Source organism: Mirounga leonina, unplaced genomic scaffold (assembly GCF_011800145.1).
Source record: "Mirounga leonina isolate KUSES-001 unplaced genomic scaffold, KU_Mleo_1.0 Mir_174, whole genome shotgun sequence".
Lineage (NCBI taxonomy): Eukaryota > Metazoa > Chordata > Mammalia > Carnivora > Phocidae > Mirounga > Mirounga leonina.
In genome coordinates this window covers 565,813-587,823 of record NW_023270451.1, presented here as the reverse complement: position 1 = coordinate 587,823, position 22,011 = coordinate 565,813, and the positions used below count along the sequence as shown (strand labels likewise).

At 37.0% G+C, this 22,011-nt stretch overlaps 1 protein-coding gene across 1 annotated transcript in view; it reads left to right on the top strand.

Annotated features, from left to right (window-relative positions):
• NME8 (NME/NM23 family member 8) overlaps positions 1 to 22,011 on the top strand; it is a 68,259-nt gene that overhangs the window by 45,658 nt on the left and 590 nt on the right. Inside the window, exons 7-12 of the mRNA XM_035021376.1 lie at positions 1,158 to 1,377; positions 8,624 to 8,768; positions 9,449 to 9,556; positions 11,978 to 12,129; positions 14,150 to 14,294; positions 14,877 to 15,115. Of these exons, the coding sequence (XP_034877267.1) occupies positions 1,158 to 1,377; positions 8,624 to 8,768; positions 9,449 to 9,556; positions 11,978 to 12,129; positions 14,150 to 14,294; positions 14,877 to 15,114 (1,008 nt within the window). The 3' untranslated portion in view covers position 15,115. The remainder of the gene's footprint in view (positions 1 to 1,157; positions 1,378 to 8,623; positions 8,769 to 9,448; positions 9,557 to 11,977; positions 12,130 to 14,149; positions 14,295 to 14,876; positions 15,116 to 22,011) is intronic.

Below are 22,011 nucleotides of genomic sequence, written 5' to 3'. Positions count from 1 at the left end.
TTTTATTCTTATGTTAATCCCCATACATTACATCATTAGTTTTAGATGAAGTGTTCCATGATTCATTGTTTGTGCATAACACCCAGTGCTCCATGCAGAATGTGCCCTCCTCAATACCCACCACCAGGCTAACCCATCCTCCCGCCCCCCTCCCCTCTAGAACCCTCAGTTTGTTTTTCAGAGTCCTTCCTCTCTCATGGTTCGTCTACCCCTCCGATTTGCCCTGCTTCATTCTTCCCCTCCCGCTACCTTCTTCTTCTTCTTTTTTTTTTTCTTAACATATATTGCATTATTTGTTTCAGAGGTACAGATCTGAGATTCAACAGTCTTGCACAATTCACAGTGCTTACCAGAGCACATACCCTCCCCAGTGTCTATCACTCAGTCACCCCATCCCTCCCACCCCACCCCCACTCCAGCAACCCTCAGTTTGTTTCCTGCAATTAAGAATTCCTCCTATCACTGAGGTCATATGATACATTTCTTTCTCTGACTGACTTATTTCACTTAGCATAATACCCTCTAGTTCTATCCATGTCTTTGCAAATGGCAAGATTTCTTTTCTTTTTTTTTTTGGATGGCTGAGTAGTATTTCGTCGTATATGTATACCACATCTTCTTTATCCGTTCATCTGTTGATGGACATCTGGGCTCTTTCCATAGTTTGGCTATTGTGGACATTGCTGCTATAAACATTGGGGTGCAGGTGCCCCTTCAGATCACTACATTTGTATCTTTGGGGTAAATACCCAGTAGTGCAATTGCTGAGTCATAGGGTAGGGGAGAGAGAGAATCTTAAGCAGGCTCCATACCCAGCCCAGAGCCTAATGCAAGGCTTGATATCACAGCTCTAAGACCATAATCTGAGCCAAAATCAAGGGTCAGGTGCTTAACCAACTGAGCCAACCCAGTGCCCCAAGAAAAACATTTTTAACCATATTTTATGTTGGTCTTCTTTATCCTCCCATGAAGTCAAGCATACATGATTTCATGTAATTAATTTTTGGATTGGTTCAACAAAAAGCTGAATTAAATACATACTCTTTGATTTGACAGAAAAATACAACTTATCTTTCGATGACATTCAATTTTTATTTGTTTTATTAAACCACAAAATATTTGTGACCTTACCAGTTTTTTCTGTCATGGTTATTAAGCTTCAGTTTATAATAATCTTAAATTATATTTTGGATTTCTACAGCTTAGAAGAATATCTGGAAAGACAACATATATCTCAGTTTTGTGATGTTGAAGAGAATATAACTGATGTTAACCACTTTATTGATATGTTCTTCCCTGATTTTAAAAATATGGAAAACCTCAAATTAGAAAAGATCCTGGCATTACTTCGACCAGCTCTCTTCCAAGAAAAGAAAGGTAAGAAATAAATATAAATACACCCTAGTATAATTACATTAAAAGATATTATTTTAAAATTTAACATTGAAGAAAAAGCACCTATTTCTTCATGTATGAAATTCAGAAGATTAAAATGAGGGGTGCCTGGGCTGGCTCAGTTGGTGGAGCATGTGACTCTTGGTCTCAGGGTTGTGAGTTTGAGCCCCATTTTGGGAGTAGAGCTTACTTAAGAAAAAATGAGAAAACAAAGTGCCTGGCACCTAAAGGGTGCTAGTTATTTTTAACTTTTTCCCATATTCACACAGCAGAGAGACTGTGACAGAGTAGGAATACAGACCATAAGTTCACACTATTGATTCCTTTTTATAGCTGGTATATGGAAATACAATTGGTATGTGTAGTTCTAGAAGCTTTGGTGTAGCTTCCTTGGGAATTTCTATGCAGACCAGGGTTTCTCAACTTCAGACCTACTTACATTTGGGGCTAGATAATTCTTTGTTGAAAGAGGTTATATCTGGGGCACCTGGGTGGCTCAGTCAGTTAAGTAACTCTTGATTTCGGCTCAGGTCATGACCTCAGGGTTTTGAGATTGAGCCCTGCCTTGGGATCTGTGCTGGGTGGGGAGCGTGCTTAAGGTTCTCTCCCTCTCCTTCTGCCCCTCCCCCCTCTAAAAAAAAGAGGCAGTATCATGTGCACTGTAAAATGTTTATAACATTCTTGGCCTCTACTCACTGGATGCCAGTAGCATCCTCCACACCCCCAGTGTGACAACTAAATATCTCCAGACATTGTCAGATGCACCCTTGCAGGATAAAATGTCAGGCTGAGAGCTGGTGAAATGAACAATAAATATCATCTGCAAATTGAGATAGTTTTACCTCTTTCTTTCGAATTGGTATGCTTTTTTTTTCTTCTGCTTGCCTCATTGAACTGGCTAGAACTTCTTGTATGATGCTGATGAGGAGAGGTGACATGCATGCTTTGTTCTTGACCTTATAGCAAAAGCATTCAGTCTTTTTTTTTTTTTTTAAGATTTTATTTATTTATTTGAGACAGAGAGAATGAGAGACAGAGAGCATGAGAGGGAGGAGGGCCAGAGGGAGAAGCAGACTCCCTGCCGAGCAGGGGACCCGAAGCATTCAGTCTTTTACCATTAAGTACAATATTAGCTCTATAGACCTTTATTTAAATTTTAAAAAATCTGACCTATTTCTAGTTTGGGGAGGTTTTTTTTTTAAATCATAAATAGATATTGTATTTTTTTTCTCAAAAATTTTTTTCTGTATCTATTGATACGATTATGTTTTATTTTCTTGAGTTTGATAATATGGCATTTGCTTTGATTTTTGAATATTGGACCAATCTTGCATCCTCCAGATAAGCCACATTTGGTTGTATATTGCTCTTTTTACATATATCTGAGTTTGATTTTTTACTATTTTGTTGCCTTTTGTGTCTATATTCATGAGAAATATTTGTTGTTTTCTTGTAATGTCTTTATCTGGTTTTGGTGTCAGAGTAATGCAGGCCTTATAAAATGAGATGAGAAGTAGGTACTCTTATTTCTCTGAAGAAATGCATATAATTCATATTACATCTTTCTTAAATGTTTATTAGAATTTACCAGTGAAACTATCTGGGCCTAGAGTTTTCTTCTTTGGAATGTTTTAGTTTTGTATTGTTTGCCTTCTTAAATCTTTTAAAATATGGATATATTTTTTTAATGAATAGACCATATTTTAGAACAGTTTTAGATTTACAGAAAAATTAAGAAAGATAATAGTTTCCATATGCCTGTTCCCCCCCCCAACAGTTTCTCCTATTAACATCTTATACTATGGTGATATATTTTTATAATTAATGAAACAATATTGAAATGTTAACTAAAGTTCATAGTTTACAATAATGTTTGCTCTTTGTTTTGTACATTTTATGGGTTTTAACAAATGCATAGTGTCGTGTATCCCCTTTACAAGATCATACAGAATAGAATTGCTGCCCTAAAAATCACCTGTGCTTCCCCTATTCATCCCTCTCTTCCTCCCTCCTAACTCCTGGCAATCACTGATCTTTTTGCTGTCTCTGTAGTTTGCTTTTTCTGGAGTGTCATACAGTTGGAATCATAGAGTATGTAGCTTTTCAGACTGATTTCTTTCGCTTGACAATATTCATTTAAGGTTTCTCCATGTCTTTTGTTGGTATTTTCTTGATAGGTCATTTTCTTTTATCACTGAATAATTTTCCCATTGTATGAATGTACTTAGGTTTATCCAGTTACTTACTGAAAGGCATCTTGGTCGCTTACAGTTTTTAGCTAGTATGAATAAAGATGCTATAGGCATTCATATGCAATTTGTGTGTGTGTGCATGTGTGTGTGCGTGTGTGTGTGTGTGTGGACATAAGTTTTCAACTCAATTGGCTAAATTCCTAGGAGCATGATTACCGGATTTTATGGTTCAACTATGTTTAGCTTTGTAAGAAACTGCCACAATGCCTTTCAAAGTGGTTGTATCATTTTCCATTCCAAACAGCAATGAATGAGAATTCCTGTTGCTTCACATCCTTGTCAACATTTGGTATTTTAGATTTTTTTCCTGTTCTAATGGGTATATAATGTTATCTCATTTTTGTTTTAATTTACAATTCCCTAATGACATGATTCTGAGCATCATTTCATATGCTAACTTGCCATCTGTGTATCTTCTTTGGTGAGGTGTCTTTTCAGATCTTATGCCCATTTCTTTTTTTTTTTTTTTAAAGATTTTTTATTTGACAGAGAGCAAGAGATCACAAACAGGGGGAGCAGCAGGCAGAGGGAGAGAGAGAAGCAGGCTCCCCGCTGAGCAGGGAGCCTAACATGGGGCTCCATCCCAGGACCCCAGGATCAAGACCTGAGCTGAAGGCAGATGCTTAACCCACGGAGCCACCCAGGCACCTCTTATGCCCATTTCTTAATTGAGTTGTCTACTTATTGTTGAATTGTAAGAGTTCTTTGTAAATTTTGAATATAATCCTTTATATAAATGTGGTTTGCAAATATTTTTCCAGGTTTTGGGCTCTGTGTTTTTTTTTTTTTTTTTTAAAGATTTTATTTATTTGCGAGAGAGAATGAGAGACAGAGAGCATGAGAGGGAGGAGGGTCAGAGGGAGAAGCAGACTCCCCGCCGAGCAGGGAGCCCGATGTGGGACTAGATCCCGGGATTCCAGGATCATGACCCGAGCCGAAGGCAGTCGCTTAACCAACCGAGCCACCCAGGCGCCCCCTGTGGTTTTTTTTTTAGCAGTCTTTTTCACAGAAAAGTTTTTATTTTTAATATAGTCCAACTTACCAGTTTTTTGTTTTGGATTCTTCTTTTAGTGTTGTATCTAAAAAAATCATTTCCAAACCCAAGGTCACCTAGATTTTCTCCTCTGTTATCTTCTAGAAAGTTTATGATTTTGTGTTTTAAGTTTAGGTCTGTAATCCAGTTGAGCTAATTTCTGTGAAAGGTGTAAGGTATGTCTAGAGTAATTTTTTTTGCAGGGGGGATGCCTCATTGCTCCAGCGCCATTTGTTGAAAAGACAGTCATTGCTCTACTGCATTGCCTTTGCTTATCTGTCATAGATTGGTTGAGTATATTTGTGTGGGTTTTTTTCTGGGTTCTCTATTATGTTTCATGGATCTTTGTGTCTGTTTTTCACCTGTTCCATGCTGTCTTGATTACTGTAACTTTATATAGTAAGGTAGAATCAGTCCTCCAACATGGTTCTTCTCCTTCAATATTGAGTTGACTATTCTGGGTCTTTTCCCTTTCTGTATAGAATCAGTGGAACTGACATCTTAACACTATTGAGCCTTCCTATCCATGAATAATGCCTATGTCTACATTTATTTAGATCCCTGATCCCTTTCACCAGTTTTGTAGTTTTATCTATCTATCATCTATCTATCTATCTATCTATCTATCTATCTATCTATCTATCTATCTATCTATCATCTATCTATCTATCATCTATCATCTATCTATCATCTATCTCTCTATCTATCATCTATCAGGTTTTTATTTAAATTCCAGTTAGTTAACATACAGTGTAATATCAGTTTCAGGTGTACAATATAGTGAATCAACACTTCCATACAATACCTGTTGCTCATCACAACAAGCACATTCATTAATCTCCATTACCCATTCGACCCATCCTCCCATCCCCCTCCCCTCTGGTAACCATCAGTCTGTTCTCTACAATTAAGAGTTTGTTTCTTGGTTTGCCTCTCTTTTTCTTCCCCTATGATTGTTTGTTTTGTTTCTTAAATTCCACATATGAGTGAAATCATATGGTATTTGTCTTTCTCTGACTGCCTATTCCTTATTTAGACCCTATACAGATTTTGTTGGATTTCTACCCATGTATTTCATTTTTTGTGTGCTCGTGTAAATGGTATTGTTTTAAATTTCAAATTCCAATGTTCATTGCTGGTATATAGGAAAGTGATTGACTTCTGTATATTAATTTTAACTTGCAACTTTGCTATAGTAGTCTCTTATTGTTTCCAGGAGTTTTGTTGTTATTGTTTCTTTGGGATTTTCCACATAGACATTGATGTCACTAGAAAACAAAGACAGTTTTATTTTCTCCTTCTAAATCTATATATTCTTTTATTTCTTTTTCTTGTGTTATTTCAAACTAGCTAGGTTTTCCAGGATGATGTCAAATAGGAATGGCAAGAGGGGATATCAATGCCTTCTTCCCAGTCTTAGAGACAAAGCATCCAGTTTCTCTCCTTAAGTATGATGTTAGCAATAGGATTTTTGTACATGTTCTTTAGTAAGTTGAGGAACCCTCTATTCCTAGTTTGCTGAGTTTTAATCATGAATTGTTGTTGGAGGGGTGCCTGGGTGGCTCAGTCAGTTAAGTGTCTGCCTTCTGTGATCGAGCCCCACGGTGGGCTCCCTGCTCAGCAGAAAGTCTGTTTCTCCTTCTGCCTCTTCCTCTCGCCCTGCTTGTGCTCTCTCTCTCTCTCTGTGTCAAATAAATAAATAAATAAATAAATAAATAAATAAATAAATAAAATCTTAAAAAAAAAGAATGGCTGTTGGATTTGTCTTATGCTTTTCCTGTATCTATTGAGAGGATCATATGATTTTTCTTCTTTAGCACATTAATATGCAAATTATGTTCATTGGTTTTCAAAAGCTGAACCAGCCTTGTATGCCTGGAACAAATCCTGCTTTGCTGTAGTATATCCTTTTTTGTACATTATTAGATTTGATTGATAATATTTTGTTGAGATTTTTTTCCGTAGTTCATGAGACTATCTTATGTGACAGCTGGTGCGTGTTTCCACTTCCCACCCTTTTCCAGCACTCCTAAGAATACTTGAAATATGCAACAGACACGTTCTGGCTAATTCATTTGCTAGCACTTTTACTACCAAGTCCCTAGAAAAGAACATCCCATTGATAAGAAGTAACAAGCATTAAATCCATCCATGATGAGAATTAAAACTGCCTGTCTTCAGTATGAGTTGGTAGATGGCTGTTGCCTCATTCATGTTGGGTAAAGATGTCAGATTCATTTGCATCTGGGGCCTGACTGGCCTGGGGCCTGACTGGCCTCTATTGGATATTGCCTCAGGCAGTCTTCCTGGTTCTTTCATATGCCCAGAAGCCTCAAATATGCCCAGAAGCCTCAAATCACCTCCAAGCAACTCTGCCAGTAAGACAAATCCTCAGAACAAAGCTTTCTGGGCAACTTTGAAATCAGACCCTCACACTTTTTATTCATAATAGAAGAAAAAGAGGTGAAAACATGATTCTTTTTCATTGTTTTCATCTCCTCTGGGACTGGTATAGTCGTCTTCTCTCAGTTTGCATCTAGCTTGTCAGAATCATTTCCATTATTGCTTAAAGTTTCTCTTTTCCAGTGAGCACAGAATATCATCTTTTCAAAAATCCATTCTGACAATCTTTATCTTCTAATTGCTATGTTTACACCATTTACATTAAATATCATTTTGGTAAATTTTGGAATTGTCTATTCTGGTTTTTCTTTCCTGCTGTCTTTTAGAATTAACTCTTTTAGTGTACCATTTTAATTTATCTATTGGCTTCTTAATTTTATGTATTTTGTCCATTTCTTTTAGTGGCTGTGCTATGGGTCAAAATATATGTGTGTAACTTTAAAACTATTTAGAGTTAATATTTTACCATATCACCTTACAGCCCCATATATCCTTTTCCCCTTTCCCCTACCCAGTGTAGTCACCAGGTCTATTACATCTACATGTATTGAGTATTCCACCAAACTGTACTGTAATTTTTTGCTTTTCAACAGTGATGAATTTTTTAAAAACTTAAGAGGAGGAAAATATTTTATTATATTCACCCACATATTTACTGTTATCTTCTATTCCTTTCTGGAGTTCCAAATTTCCCTCTGATATCATTTCCCTTCCACCCAAAGAACTTTTGTACTTTTTTTAGAGCAGGTCAACAAATTCAATTGGTTTTCTTTCATCAAGGAATGTCTTTATTTTCATTCCTGAAGGATATTTGTACTGATAATAGAATTCTGGTTTGCCAGTTTTTTTCCTTTAACACTTTAAAAATGTTGTGCTACTGCCTTCTGGCTTTATTGGTATCTAATGAAAAATCCAGTCATTCAAAGCATTTTTTACCTTATATGTAATGTACCTTTTTATTTATTTATTTGGGGGGTTGCTTTCAACCCTTAAACTTCTTGAATCTATAAATTAATATCTTTCACCAAATTCGAGGAATTTTCCACCATTATTTCTTTAAATTATTTTTTCTGTGCCAACTCTTTCTCTACTCCATCAGGGATTCCAAAGATATAAATATTAGATATTTGACATTGTCTCACAGGTTCCTGAGGCTTTGGCCACTTTTAAATTTGTTTTCTGTGTGTAGTTCTAATTGGATCATTTCAATTGTGTTAGTTTTAAAACTGAATTCTGTGATTTCCTTGTTGGCATTCAGCCCATCCAGTGAATATTTTATTTCAGTTGTAATGTTTTTCAGTTTTACACACCTTGTATGTGTATGATTCCTATGCAATGCAAAACTGGAAATAGCATCATAAGTCATAATTTGGTATGATAAGAGTATTATTCACCTTAAAATCTAATAAGCTATTTTTGCAAACTTCTAAATTTCAAATGAGGGGAAAATGCCTTATATGCCTTCATAATAATACATTTTGTATGGTATGTATAGCCAATAACCTATCAATTTAACACTTGTTATGTGACTTGTACTTAGAGGATGTTTTGAAGATTATTGAAGATGAAGGCTTTAAAATACTGATGCAAAGGCAAATTGTATTATCGGAAGAGGAAGCACAAACACTGTGCAAGGAATATGAAAATGAGGATTATTTTGGAAACCTTATAGAAAAAATGACCAGGTAAAGTAGAGTTCAGGTTTAGAAGGCACAGTCTGATTTCATTTCGAATCATTTAGGTCTTCTTTTGACACTGCCCTGGTCAGGTTGCCACACCTCTCAGTTCTGTAAACATGTGCTGAGTCTACTTCTTTGCCAATCTCACTCCTATCTCAATTCTCTGCTCAACTGTCCATTTTCTCTTATCCTCCTGGAATGTTACTGGAGTGATGGAAAGGCCTGGGTGAAGTTACCGGAGTCCATTGAGTTAAATGCCAGAAATCCAAGGTGTGTCACATTAAATCCAAGCAGAGAACATACTGAGTCTCAAGGGCTTTGTTGATCCTGAAGATCACTAGTTCTAGGAGAAGACTGAGGTACTAGAAATCTGGCAGGTTTCTAGAAGAGTAAGTGAAGTAGCAGCTGTGACAGAAATCCAGCAAGGGTGTATGAATCAGCAGGAATCTGGGAACAAAACAGAAACGGATCTATCACAATGAAGGCTCTTCTCTTCCATTCCTTAATCTGCTTCCATCCTTTTATAAGGTGTTCAATACACTCTTGAGGGTACACCAGTGGAAATTCATCTTAGACTCTTGATAAAAGGATTATCTTGACATGTTTTTGTCTATCTAATAAATCTACTTGTATTATCTATATACAATTAGCTCCTGAGCCATACTTTTTGTCTTTTTTTCTAACAGTGGTCCATCTCTAGCCCTTGTTTTAGTAAGAGACCATGGTTTACAACACTGGAAAGAGTTAATTGGACCAGGTAGTGTTGAAAAAGCCAAAGAATATCTTCCAGAGAGGTAGGATTCATATCATAGGTCCCAAACTTTTTTCATGGGAGACATTTTAATTTATTTTTGGATATGGGTACAGGAACCACAACTCTAGTCCAAGGGAGGCTCTCAGGAAAACTTCTTTTCCTGATTATGACCAGAGGCCCAGCCCAGTGGCAGCCCGAGTAAAGCCAAGGCTTTGCAGAAGAAGGTTGTGGGATGCTTGGTGTGAGGCTGGGAAGTAAGTGGTGGAGACCCAGCCAAAAGGCCATCTCTTGGCCTTGGTAGGAATCGATTCAGGAGAAGAAAGGCCCTCCCTTCAAGTGAGCAAGAACAGAGATGCTCTATCAGATACAGCAAGCTTGACATACATGTTGGTATAATAAATAACAATACTAATGAAGCATCACATCACACAACTTTGAAATGTTTTCTTTTGGGTAGGATATCTGGAATCTGACTTGTTCTGCATGGACACATTTTACCCCTTGTTTAGCCCTACAATTACCATATAGGATAATAGGGGTTGGACAGTCTGTAAGTGGTATGAGCAGAATGCCATAAAACTTCTTAATGAAGTGTAGCGTAGAACGCAAGGCATGGCATCCGAGACAGGAATTCCTATCAACTCAAGGCTTATGCTTGTAGCCATACTGTTCTAGAAATTATGGTTTCACATGTGGAGGTAGTGAGCAGCACAGAGACATTTTCTCCAGGTGTAGGTACTCAGTGACTGCCCCTCTCTACCTCACTATTACAGTGAGGATTCCAACCAGAGTCCTTATAATCCCTATGTGGCTACAAGTTCACAGCTAATCTTGACTGTTATTTTTTATTGGTTCCCCCTTCTTCAGTTTCCTTGGCTCTACCCAGTTCTTTCTGGTTGCTTTTGAAAGAACTCAGCAGAACTCTGCCCTTCTTTGCACTTGGGTTTCAAATTCTGCCCTGCATCACTTCATCTGAAATATGGTCACTTGCATAAAGGAGAAACATAGCAACCCCTCATTCTCATCACCTACTCGCTCTATCCCATCCTCCTCCACACACACTTTACCCCCAGTAATCATCTAACAGATCCATGGAGGGGCAGCTTGCTCTATTGAGCAGAGATGCCGTGTGGTGATACCTTCACTGCGCAAATCCCCCACCTCTGGCAATCCCAGTCTCCAGGGCTCTTGGGCTACAAGGGTCTTCAAATCAGAGATGTGAGAACTGCCAAGGGTCAAGTGGGAAAGTCAAATTGGATAAGGCAAAAAGGAAATCTGAATGCATCAGCAAAAGCAACGAGGTAAGAAGGGGGTCTAAGGAGAGAAACCAAGTTACCAGTGAAGTCAGTTTATTAATAGGAAAGGACATTATTCCCTATGGCTGGATTTTGTGGTTTGGACTATGTGTAAAGGGCAGAAAATGAAATAAGCAGAGTGTGTATCCTCTACTGAAATATGTGTAGATAAAGAGAGGGGGATAAAGGGCTACTGACAAAAAATCAAGGAACAACAATTGATTCAGGAGGTAAATGTGTTCATCTATTGTAGAGGAAGCAGAACCAGGATAAACTGCCTAACCCAGGGGTGCCTGGGTAGCTCAGTTGGTTAAGCGTCTTGACTCTTGGTTTCAGCTCAAGTCCTGATCTCAGGGTCTTGGGATTGAGTCCCACATAGGGCTCTGCACTCAGCGGGGAGTCTGCTTGAGATTCTCTCTCCCTCTTCCTCTGCCCCTCCCCCTACTCACACACTCTCTAAATAAGTGAAATCTTAAAAAAAAAACAAACAAAAAACCTGCCTAACCCAACATGTCCAGTACCATCAGCCTCACTCCTGCCTCTTTACATGTAGCCGTCCTGTATGCTCCTCTCTTATCACTGTGCTTGCTCTGCTGGAGGCTCCTTTGCAGTGTCTCCTGGATTCAGTATTTATTTTGGGGTCTTTGGTATAGAGTCAAATGCCATCTCTAGGGCTTGATAGTATTTAGTGATGAAGGAAGGGAAAGGAATTTTACTGAGAGCTTAATATGCACCATATATTTCAAATGTATCATCTGATTATATCCTCAAAATCTCCTTCCAAAGCAGTTTTATTATCTTATTTATATTTGACACAACTAAAGCACAGAGAAGTTAAGTAATTGACCAGCGACACATAGCTAGCAAGCAGTGCAATAAGCATTCTACAGTCTGTGCTTTTTCCCTGCACCAAGGCACCATTCCTTCTTTCAGAGTTATCTGTCAATAGTCGTATCATAATTATTTCATTGTTCATGTTCTTTCTTCCTAATGGCTGTTAAACTTCCTTGTAAGGAAGGGGTGTAATTATTGCCTTTTGCACAGTGTCTAGATCAGGAATGAGTTGTTTGATGACTTTTGGACAATTTATATAGTGTTCTATTGTGTTAGTTTATACTACATTATGTTACGCTCTAACAGTGCTTAACTTGACTTCTTTTTCAAAGTTTATGCATACGATTTGCAATGGAAGATTTGCCCATCAACCAGTTGTATGGAAGTGATTCATTAGAAGCAGCCGAGATGGAAATACAGTATTTCTTTCCTCCTCAAAGCACTTTAGCACTGCTTAAACCTCATGTAACACAGGAACAAAGAGGTAAATATTTAGAAATAAAAATCAATGTGTACATTTCTTTCAGATTTTGTAAAAACTTTCAAACTATGGAAAAGCTAGAGGAATAATTCAACAAACACCCACATCCCTCGATCTAGATTTAACAATGAACTCTTGTCATATTTGCTCTCTCGCCCTATTTCCCTCTTCCTTCTCTCTCTCTTATAATCAAAATGAAATTGAATTTTGTGAAGTCCTTTTCAGAATTGATGAAGATAACAGTGTTTTTCTCCATAGATATATTAATAGGAAAGATCATGTTCATGATATTTCTAATATTGAGCCATTCTTCCATTCCTGGATAAACTTCACTTAGTCTTGAGGTATTTTTTAAATGTGCTTTTAGATTCTATTTGCTTATATTTTACTTGGGATTTTTCGCATTGAAACAGTGAGATTGGTCTGTCCTTTTCATTTTTTTGTGCAAGGTTTAGATAACAGTGTAATACTACTTCATAAAAAAATGTGCATGTCTTCATTTGCAGTACTCTGAAGGAGTTTAAGCAGCAGTGGGGTTGATATTTGAAGATTTGGTAGAGTTTTCCTATGAAAACATCTGGGCCTGTTGCTCTTTTGTGGGATAATTCTTTGACCACTTTCTCTGTGCAGAAAGTCTTCTGTGGAAATTGATCTATTTAAACTTTTTACCTCCACTATAGTTAGAGTTAATTTTTGCTAAGTTGTATTTTCCTAGGAAATTATCCATTTTGTCTGTATAGAGTTCACGGTTTCTTATTATCATGTTTAATTTCCTCATTTTCAATGATTATTTCCACCCTGCCATTTCTTCATTTGTTGTCTTTCAAACAAAGAGAATTTTATTTATTTATGAGTTTTTTTATTTTTTATTTTTTACAATTTTATTTTTTTAGATTTTATTTATTTATTTGACAGAGAGAGACACAGTGAGAGAGGGAACAAAAGCAGGGGGAGTAGGAGAGGGAGGAGCAGGCTTCCCGCCAAGCAGGGAGCCCGATGTGGGACTCGATCCCAGGACCCTGGGACCATGACCTGAGCTGAAGGCAGACGCTTAACGACTGAGCCACCCAGGCACCCTTATTTATTTATGAGTTTTATTTTCTGTTTTCAAGCTCATTACTTTAGGTTTTCTTAAAAAAAATTTTTGCCTTTGATTCTAGTAGTTTTTTAAAATGCTCTTCTTCTAGCTTTTTAATTGGATATTTAATTCATTTATTTCCATTATTTTTGTTGATATAAATTTTTGAAGTTATATATTTTCCTTGATTATTGCTTTAATTTCTTCTGATTACCCCATAGATTTTAATGCATAGTGTTTTCATTAACATTGTTTTTTGTTTTTTGTTTTTTGTTTTTTTTTTAGAAATTCTGCACTGTGCCTACAATGTTCTTTCTCTATTTGTCTGTGTGGTGATCATATCTTATTTTTTCTGTACTGAACACAAAGGTTGGCTTTTCTGGAAGTCATTTCTGACCTTCCCAGAGAGTTAATAGTTTACTTGCCTGTGGTTCCAGGAGCCTTTTACATTGCTCTTTATAATAATGACCACCTTTTCAAGCTGTGTTTCTAAGCCCAGCCCTCTGAGCAGACAAGATCTGGAAGAAGTGTTTAATGTTCCATTCACATTTGTTTCCACAGCGCCTTTCATAGGGCAGATCCTGGCTGCCCCCTTTATAGGAGGAGAAGTCCAGCCTTCTTCAGGCTATCGGTTGCACTTAAGGTCAACCTTTAGAGACCAGCACTTCTAAGTGCTTTTGATCTGGACCAAAGAAAAGACTGTTTTACCAGAAAGCTCCTAATCCCTCATTTGGTTCACTGAATGTAGCCTTTAAAGTTTAGGCTGTTGGTGAGATTTTGACAAGATTTACTTTAATTCCCTCCCTGAAGTGCCTTGCTACTTCAGGGAGAAGTGTTCAGATGGGCTCTCCCCTTCGATTACTTTCCTTAGTTATTTCAGTCTACTTGAATATGGAACAAAAGTGGAGGCACTCTACAAGATTACCAAATATGTGTTTTCTCTAGAGGAGATCTTGAAACTTATTAGAGAGGCTGGATTTGAAATAACACAGATGAAGGAAATGCTCCTAAATGAAGAAGAAGCAGAAAAAATTTATTCAAAAATAAAAGGAAAAGATTTTTATCAAGATGTATTGGAAATGTTATCTGAGTAAGTTTCTGATATATAGTTCTTTGCATTTTAAAAGTAGTAAATATTCATTATAGAAACTGAAACATACAAAATGTAATTTAAAAATTCCATTCATTAAAAGATAAAGACACCCTATTAATATTTGGGGTTCATTTCTATTTCCTTCCTTCCCTACCTTCTTTTCTCCCTCCTTCCTTCATTTCTTTAGGTCTTCACATTAGGTATAGAGATGATCTGGGTTTTAATCTCTGCTTTTAAATCCCTGCTCTGTCAACATATTTAATCTGTGCCTCAGTTGCCTCATCTGTAAAATGAGATAATAACGGTATCTATCTCTTTGTTTGTTGTGAGGGTTATATAATTGATACATTAAAAATACTCAGAACAGTGCCTGGCATATATTTCTAGAATTAAACTACAGTACTCTTCTAGCACAACAATCTGTTGGAAAGGGGAGAAGTGGAAAAACAAAAAGAAAGCACAAAATCACACTGATAAGGACAAAGAATAAAGACAAAGCATGGCATTCTGTCTTTAGCTGTATATGCAATCTCTATAGGTGTAAATGCCCGGATTGTCTGAAAGCATTCTTATTTGCAGGGGTCCATCTTTGGTCATGGTTCTGACCAAGTGGAATGCTGTTTCAGACTGGAGACAATTGATGGGTCCTGTAGAACCAGATGAGGCAAAACTACTGTCCCCAGACTCTATCCGAGCCAAGTTTGGAAGAAGTGTTTTGAAAAATGCTGTCCACGGATCATCTAATACCTATGAAGCAATGGAGAGCATTACTAGAATTTTTGAAGAATTTGTTCCTGAGAATCCCGAGGAAAACTAAAGTACAGTAGCTCTTTAATTATTGTTTTCTTTTCTTTGCTTATTACTGTGACTGAGCCCAGGACAAGACTGTCCCAGAAAGACCAGAACTTTCCCCATATCCCTGAATCAGATTTTATTTCCTGCTAGACACTCTGTGCTGTTCCATAGCAGGCTTGAAGCTACATAACATATATATGGATTGAGTTTACTTAGCTGTTGAAAGAAAGTTTGGAAACTTTTCTGTCCTGGGCAATGTGGGAAACAGCCTAAGCTAGGTGGCTTTTCCCATTAAACCTACTTTCCTTCTTTTTTTCAGAGAGTAGGCTCACAAATGTATACCAGTATGGGTCTGACAGCTGCCTGGAATAAGACTGTAGTGACATGTACTGCATGGAGCACTGGGTGTTATATGCAAACATTGAATCATGGAACACTACATCAAACACTAATGATGTAATGTATGGTGACTAACATAACATAAAAAAAAAAAAAAAGACTGTAGAGCCTCTTCGCATGTGGAGGGTCGTCCCCACTTGGATGAGCCAAACTGAGAATCAGTATCCAGAGCATAATGAGAAAGCAGTGTTAGATGGAGAAACCCCTCCACACCCAACCAGGTTCCTAGGGGAGAGAAGTGTACATTGTTCCCTTAATATTGCCATTAGGCTGTGGTTTCCCCTGATATAAGAACATTGAATCAAAATATTAAGTCATAAAATAAAAATAAATTTGGGCACAGTGCAGCTCATTCCATAAGTCTCACTCAATTATAGACAAAGGCATGAGTGCACAACCCATAAACATTTATGTTGGGAAAATATGAATTGTGTGTCTGCTTGAACTGCAAATTCTTGGTTAATACAAAAGTGGCTGAATGGAGGTTGTTGCCTTCAGAAAAGTGTAAATCGAATGGGGAGACAAAACTCAAAGAAACAACATCTAATTATAATCACTCTAAGACAGTACATTATTAAACATGCCAGTGATACATGACTAGTGGGGAGGGAGGTGAGTGGAACTACATTCTGTTTATAGCATCAGTTAGCAATATGGTGTAGAGCTTTGCTAACATCTGCATATCCCCCCCTTTTTTGATGAGGGGAGCATTATGAATAATATGGAGGATTTCAAATTAGTGTATAATTAAGTGCTGAATTGACAGGTGTATGTTTGATGGTTAGGAGCTGGAGAACGTAAGGAACAAAATCAATCTTAAAAAGTAGGGAGGATTTTCAAAATCAGAGGTAAGGAAGCAAGACAGAGAAGTCAGTTTAAAAGTTTTTAAACCATCATATACATATATGCTTGATGCTTATATATAAAGACACATTGCTGGTTTCTGTCTTACTATGTCTACTGTGCTATATCTACTATACTCTATCACATCAGAGTATTGTCGGTATTGTCGGTCTGTTTCAGACATTCAAGAATCATTTATTCAGCTCTTGCTATATGCTGAACATTGTTGCAAGACTGAATATACCCAGTCCTTGTCCTAAAACTCTAGAAGTCTAAAAGCAGGAGATAGAAAATTAACATGTGCTCTAGAGTTCTTAGGGGTAAGCACAGAGTGCTTTGAGCAGATGCGTATAGGAGATGGAGAAGGAAAATGATATGCAAGCTATCCAGGCTGGAGGCATTGCAATAAAATTAAAGATTACAGCAACCTTAACTAATAATAGAAACGGTCAGTTAGTGATAAGTGGAATGATGAGAGGATTGTTAGAAAGCTAACTTACACCCACAGGACTCGATGACTGACAACCAAATAAGTGGGAAAAAATAAAGCTTCCTGGCTTGAGTGACTGGGGAAATGACCTAACAATTCCCAGACAAGGAACTGAGAAGGGAAAAGTAGGTTGGAAGGAAATACTATGAGTTCTGTTCTGGTCATAACTCTCAATCTGAATTGAGAGTTAAGTTCAGCTCTCAGAGCAGGGGAGTCAAGAGGGCTCCATTGGAGTGACGGAGAATGTCAGCAAAATGGTGACATAGGCAGCTCCAAGCTCACATCCTTCCAAAGGAACATTGAAAAAACAACCAGAAACTGTCAGAACTCTGGAAAATAATCAAAGGTTTACAGCAACCAAGTGTGTGCTGAGTCAAAGAAAAGGCAACTTAAAAATTATATGAAAGTTTTGTAACATTTTTACTTGCCCTACCCCTTGCCCAACATGATGACAGTCTTGAAGATCACAGCCTATTTGCAGTGTGTGACCTGTGTCTCTGGCTCCAGAGAGAGGCGGGCAGATATTATCTACAAATTACTGTTTTTCTGTTCTATTTGGAGGCTACCTGAAGGATGACACAGACACTCATCTGTTTCACCAAACCCGGAAATTGCTCAGGGAGGAAAAGTGTTGGACATTGATTAAAAACATTGTATGGTGATCAAAAACCCCACAGCTGTCTGAGGACAAAGATTATGGTTGACATATACAATAGACCACCTAAAGCTAGGGAGGAAAAACTGGGGAGAGAGGTTTTCTTTGGGAAATTGGGGCATTCAGAAGCAATAATGCATAGTAGGGAATTTAGAGGGCCATGCACATGCCCAGAACAAGATACATGCTCAAAGAAGATCTGACAGACCCTCATTTTTTACCATTGGCTGATAAATAGGCTTAGTACAAGCAGGAAGTGAAGGCTGAGACAGAATAGTAAATGGCCTGGCTAAGTGTTTAAAGAAGTGCTGACGACAGAGCCAATCTACCGAGACTTGGAGAAGTGGTTTGTTGTTGTTGTTTTTAAACTCCTGATTTTCAAGGAAGTCTCAGTTAAAACACTGGCTGAACACAAACGAAGTGTTTATCAACCAAGAAGAGCAAACCCTGGGGAAGAGGGAAAATCTGATTTCCAGAGTTACCACATTATAGTAGTTGAATGTCTAGTTTTCAACAACAACAACAATAAAAACAACCACAAAACATACAATGAAATAGAAAAGTATGGCCCATTCACAGGAAAAAAAGTTGACAGAAACCATCCCTGAGGAAGCCCAGACATTGGACTTACTGGATGAAGACTTTAAGTCAACTGTCTTAATATGCTCAAAGAACTGAAGGAAACCATGGATAAGAAACTAAAGGAAAACAGGAAAATAATGTATGAACAAAATGAGAATATCAACAAGGAGTGATTAAAAATAAACCAAATAGGAATTCTGGAGCTGAAAAGTGCAATAACTGAATTGAAAAATTCACTGGAGGGGGTCAAGACAAATTTGAGCAGACAGAAGAAAAAAATCAGTGAGCTAGAAGATAGGACAGTGGGAATTATCCAGTCTTAGGAGTGGAAATAAAAAAAAAGAATGAAAGTTAACAGAGCCTAAGGGATCTTTGGGACACTATCATGTAGACCAACATATGCATTATGGGAATCCCAGAAGGAAAAGAGTGAGAGAAAGGAGTAGAAATAATGGCTGAAAACTTCCCAAATATAATGATATGCCTTAATCTACACATCCAAGAAGCTCAATGAAATCCAAGCAGAATCAAAGAGCTCCACACTGAGGTATATTATAGTCAAACTGTCAAAAGCCAAAAACAAAGACAGAATCTTAAGATTGGTAAGAAATGACTTGTTGTATACATGGAATCCTCAATAGCAGCTTATTTCTCATAAGAAGCCACAGAAGCCAGAAAGCAGTAGGATAACATATTTAAATTGTTGAGAGGGGAAAAAAAACCCTTGTCAACCAAGAATTCTATATTTGGCAAAAGTATCCTTCAAGAGTAAAGGTGGAAGTAAGACATTCCCAAGTTAACAAAAACAGAAGGAATTCATTACTAATAGACCTGTCTACAACAAATGCTAAAGGGAGTTCTTTAAACTGAAATGAAAGGACACTAGACAGTAACTCAAAGCCACATGAAGAAATAAAGCACACAGGTAACAATAACTACATAAGTAAATGTAAAAAAGCCAATATTATTGTACTTTTGGTTTCTAACTCCTCTTTCTTTCCTATAGTATATAAAAGACAATGATAAAATAATGACTATAAGCATGTGTTAATGGGCACACAGTGTACAAATATATTTTATAATAATATAAAAGAGAGAGAGAACAGGTGCAAATTGCTAAAATCAGAAGTGGGAGAAGGGACATTACTACTGAATTTACAAAAATAAAAGAGGGTTATAAGAGAATTCTATAAACAGTTGTATACCAACAAATTGGATAAACTAGGTGAAATGCAGATTCCTAGGAAGGCGCAAACTAGCAAAACTGACTCAAGAAGAAATAGAAAATGTGAATCGAACTATAACAAGGAGAACAAATCAGTAATTAAAAACTTGCCAAAAAAGAAAAGCCCAGGACTAGATGGCTTCATTAGAGAATTCTATCAAACAATTAAATAAAAATTAACTCTGATTCTCAAGCTCCACAAAAAAATTGAAAAGGAGGGAAAACTTCTTATTTCGTTCTATGAGGTCAGCATTAGCCTGACAAAAAGCCAGACAAAGAGGCTTCATGAAAAATTACACAGCAGGCGCCTGGGTGGCTCAGTTGGTTAAGCGACTGCCTTCAGCTCAGGTCATGATCCTGGAGTCCCTGGATCGAGTCCCGCATCGGGCTCCCTGCTTGGCAGGGAGCCTGCTTCTCCCTCTGACCCTCCCCCCTCTCATGTGCTGTCTCTCTCATTCTCTCTGTCTCAAATAAATAAATAAAATCTTTAAAAAAAAATTACACAGCAATATGCCTTATGAATATATCAATGCTATAATCCTCAGTAAAATACTCACACGCTGAATTCAACAGCATATTAAAAGGATTATACCCCATGATCAAGTGAGATTTATCTTAGGAATACCAGGTAGTTCAACATATGAAAATCAAGGAGTGTAATACCCATACTAATAGAATAAAGAAAAAAGATACTATCTCAATTGATACAGAAAAAGCATTAGACAAAATCCAACATCCTTTCATGATAAAAACACTTGATAAATTAGGAATATAAAGAACTTCCTCATCATGATAAAGGCCATATGTGTAAAACCCACAGCTAACATCATACTACAATGGTGAAAGGCTGAAAGCTTTTCTTCTAAGATCAGGATCTCTGCTTTTGCCACTTCTATTTAACATAGTGTTGGAAGGTCTAGCCAAAGCAATTAGGCAAGAAAAAGAAATAAAAGCATCCAAATTGGAATATTATTAGCAGGTAGCATGATTTTATATCTAATAAACCCTGAAGAAACACGCACACATACAAAAATTTGTTGGAGCTAATTCTGTAAAGGTACAGAATACAACATCAACACACAAAAATCATTCATGTTTCTATACACTAGCAATGAAAAATCCCAAAAGGAAATTAAGGAAGCAATTCAATTTACCATAGCATCAAAAATAATAAAATACTTAGGGTTAAATTTAGTCAGTGTACAAGTGCAAGAATTTTATACTGGAAGATATGAAACAATGTTGAAAGAAACTAAAGAAGACATGAATAAATGGAAAGACACCCTGTGTTCATAACTTGGAAAACAATATTGTGAAGATTACAATGCTACCCAAAGTGATCTACAGATTCATTGCAAGCCCTAAAAAAAAAAAAAAAAAAAATCCCATTAGTGTTATTTACAGAGATGGAAAGACCCATCCTAAAATTCATATGAAATTTTGAAGGATTCAGAAGAACCAAGACAATCTTGAAAAACAACAAAATTTAAGCACTCCCAATTCTTGATTTCAAAGCTTACTACAAAGTGACAGTAGTCAAAACAGTGTGGGTGTTAAAGTCTAAGGACAGACCGATGGAATAGGCTTGAGAACCTATAAGTAAACCTACACATTTATGATTAGTTGATGTTCAACAAGGGTGCCAAGATCATTTAGGAAAAAGAGAATACTCTCTTTAATGACTAGTACTGGAAAGACTGACATTTACATTTAAAATAATGAAGTTGGACCATCACCTTACACTATATACAAAAATTAATTCAAAATGGATCAAAGACCTACATTTTAGAGCTGAAACTATAAAACTCTTAGAAGAAATCATAGGGGAAAAATAAAGAATAGTTCCCCAGGAAAGCACAAAGATCTCTCAATAGAGTTCTCCAAAACCCCTCCTAAAACTATACAAAATTAGTCTTGTCTTACATTTATTTTTATTTATTTTTTTAGAGATTGGGTATAGAGCATATGTTTATTTTTTTTTCTTCAAGTTTTTATTTAAATTCCAGTTAGTTAGCACACAGTGTGATATTGGGTTCAGGAGTAGAATTTAGTGATTCATTGCTTACATACAACATCCAGTGCTCATCACCACAAGTACCCTCCTTAATGCCCATCCCCCCCAACCCCCCCCGCTCCTCCAGCAACTCTCGGTTTGTTCTCTATAGTTAAGAGTCTGTTTTATGGTTTGCCTTTCTCTTTTCCCCTCTATGTTCATCTGTTTTGTTTCTTAAATTCCACATATGAGTGAAATCATATGGTATTTGTTTTTCTCTGACTTATTTCGCTTAGCATAATACTTTCTAGCTCTATCTATGTCATTGCAAATGGCAAGATTTCATTCCTTTTTATGGCTGAGTAATAGTCCATTGTGTGTGTATAACACATCTTCTTTATCCATTCATCAGTCGATGGACATTTGAGCCCTTGCCATAATTTGGCTTTTTTACAACACATTTCAAAAAAAAAAATGCATGCAATTCCAACATCAAAATCCGTAAACGAAAGTAAGCTTTTACTTTAGTTTCTTGAAGAGATACTAACTAAAGGAATTTTTTCAAACTAAATATAACCAAGAAATTCCTAAAACTCCGTTGGGCACCCCTGTCCTCAGAGTCCCCCTGAGCCCTGCAGCTCCTTCCCCATTGCAAAATGGAAACTCGTAATTGCTTTAAAATTACCTTTGTAATGTATCTTATCAACTATATTCTTTCTTTTCTTAGAACTT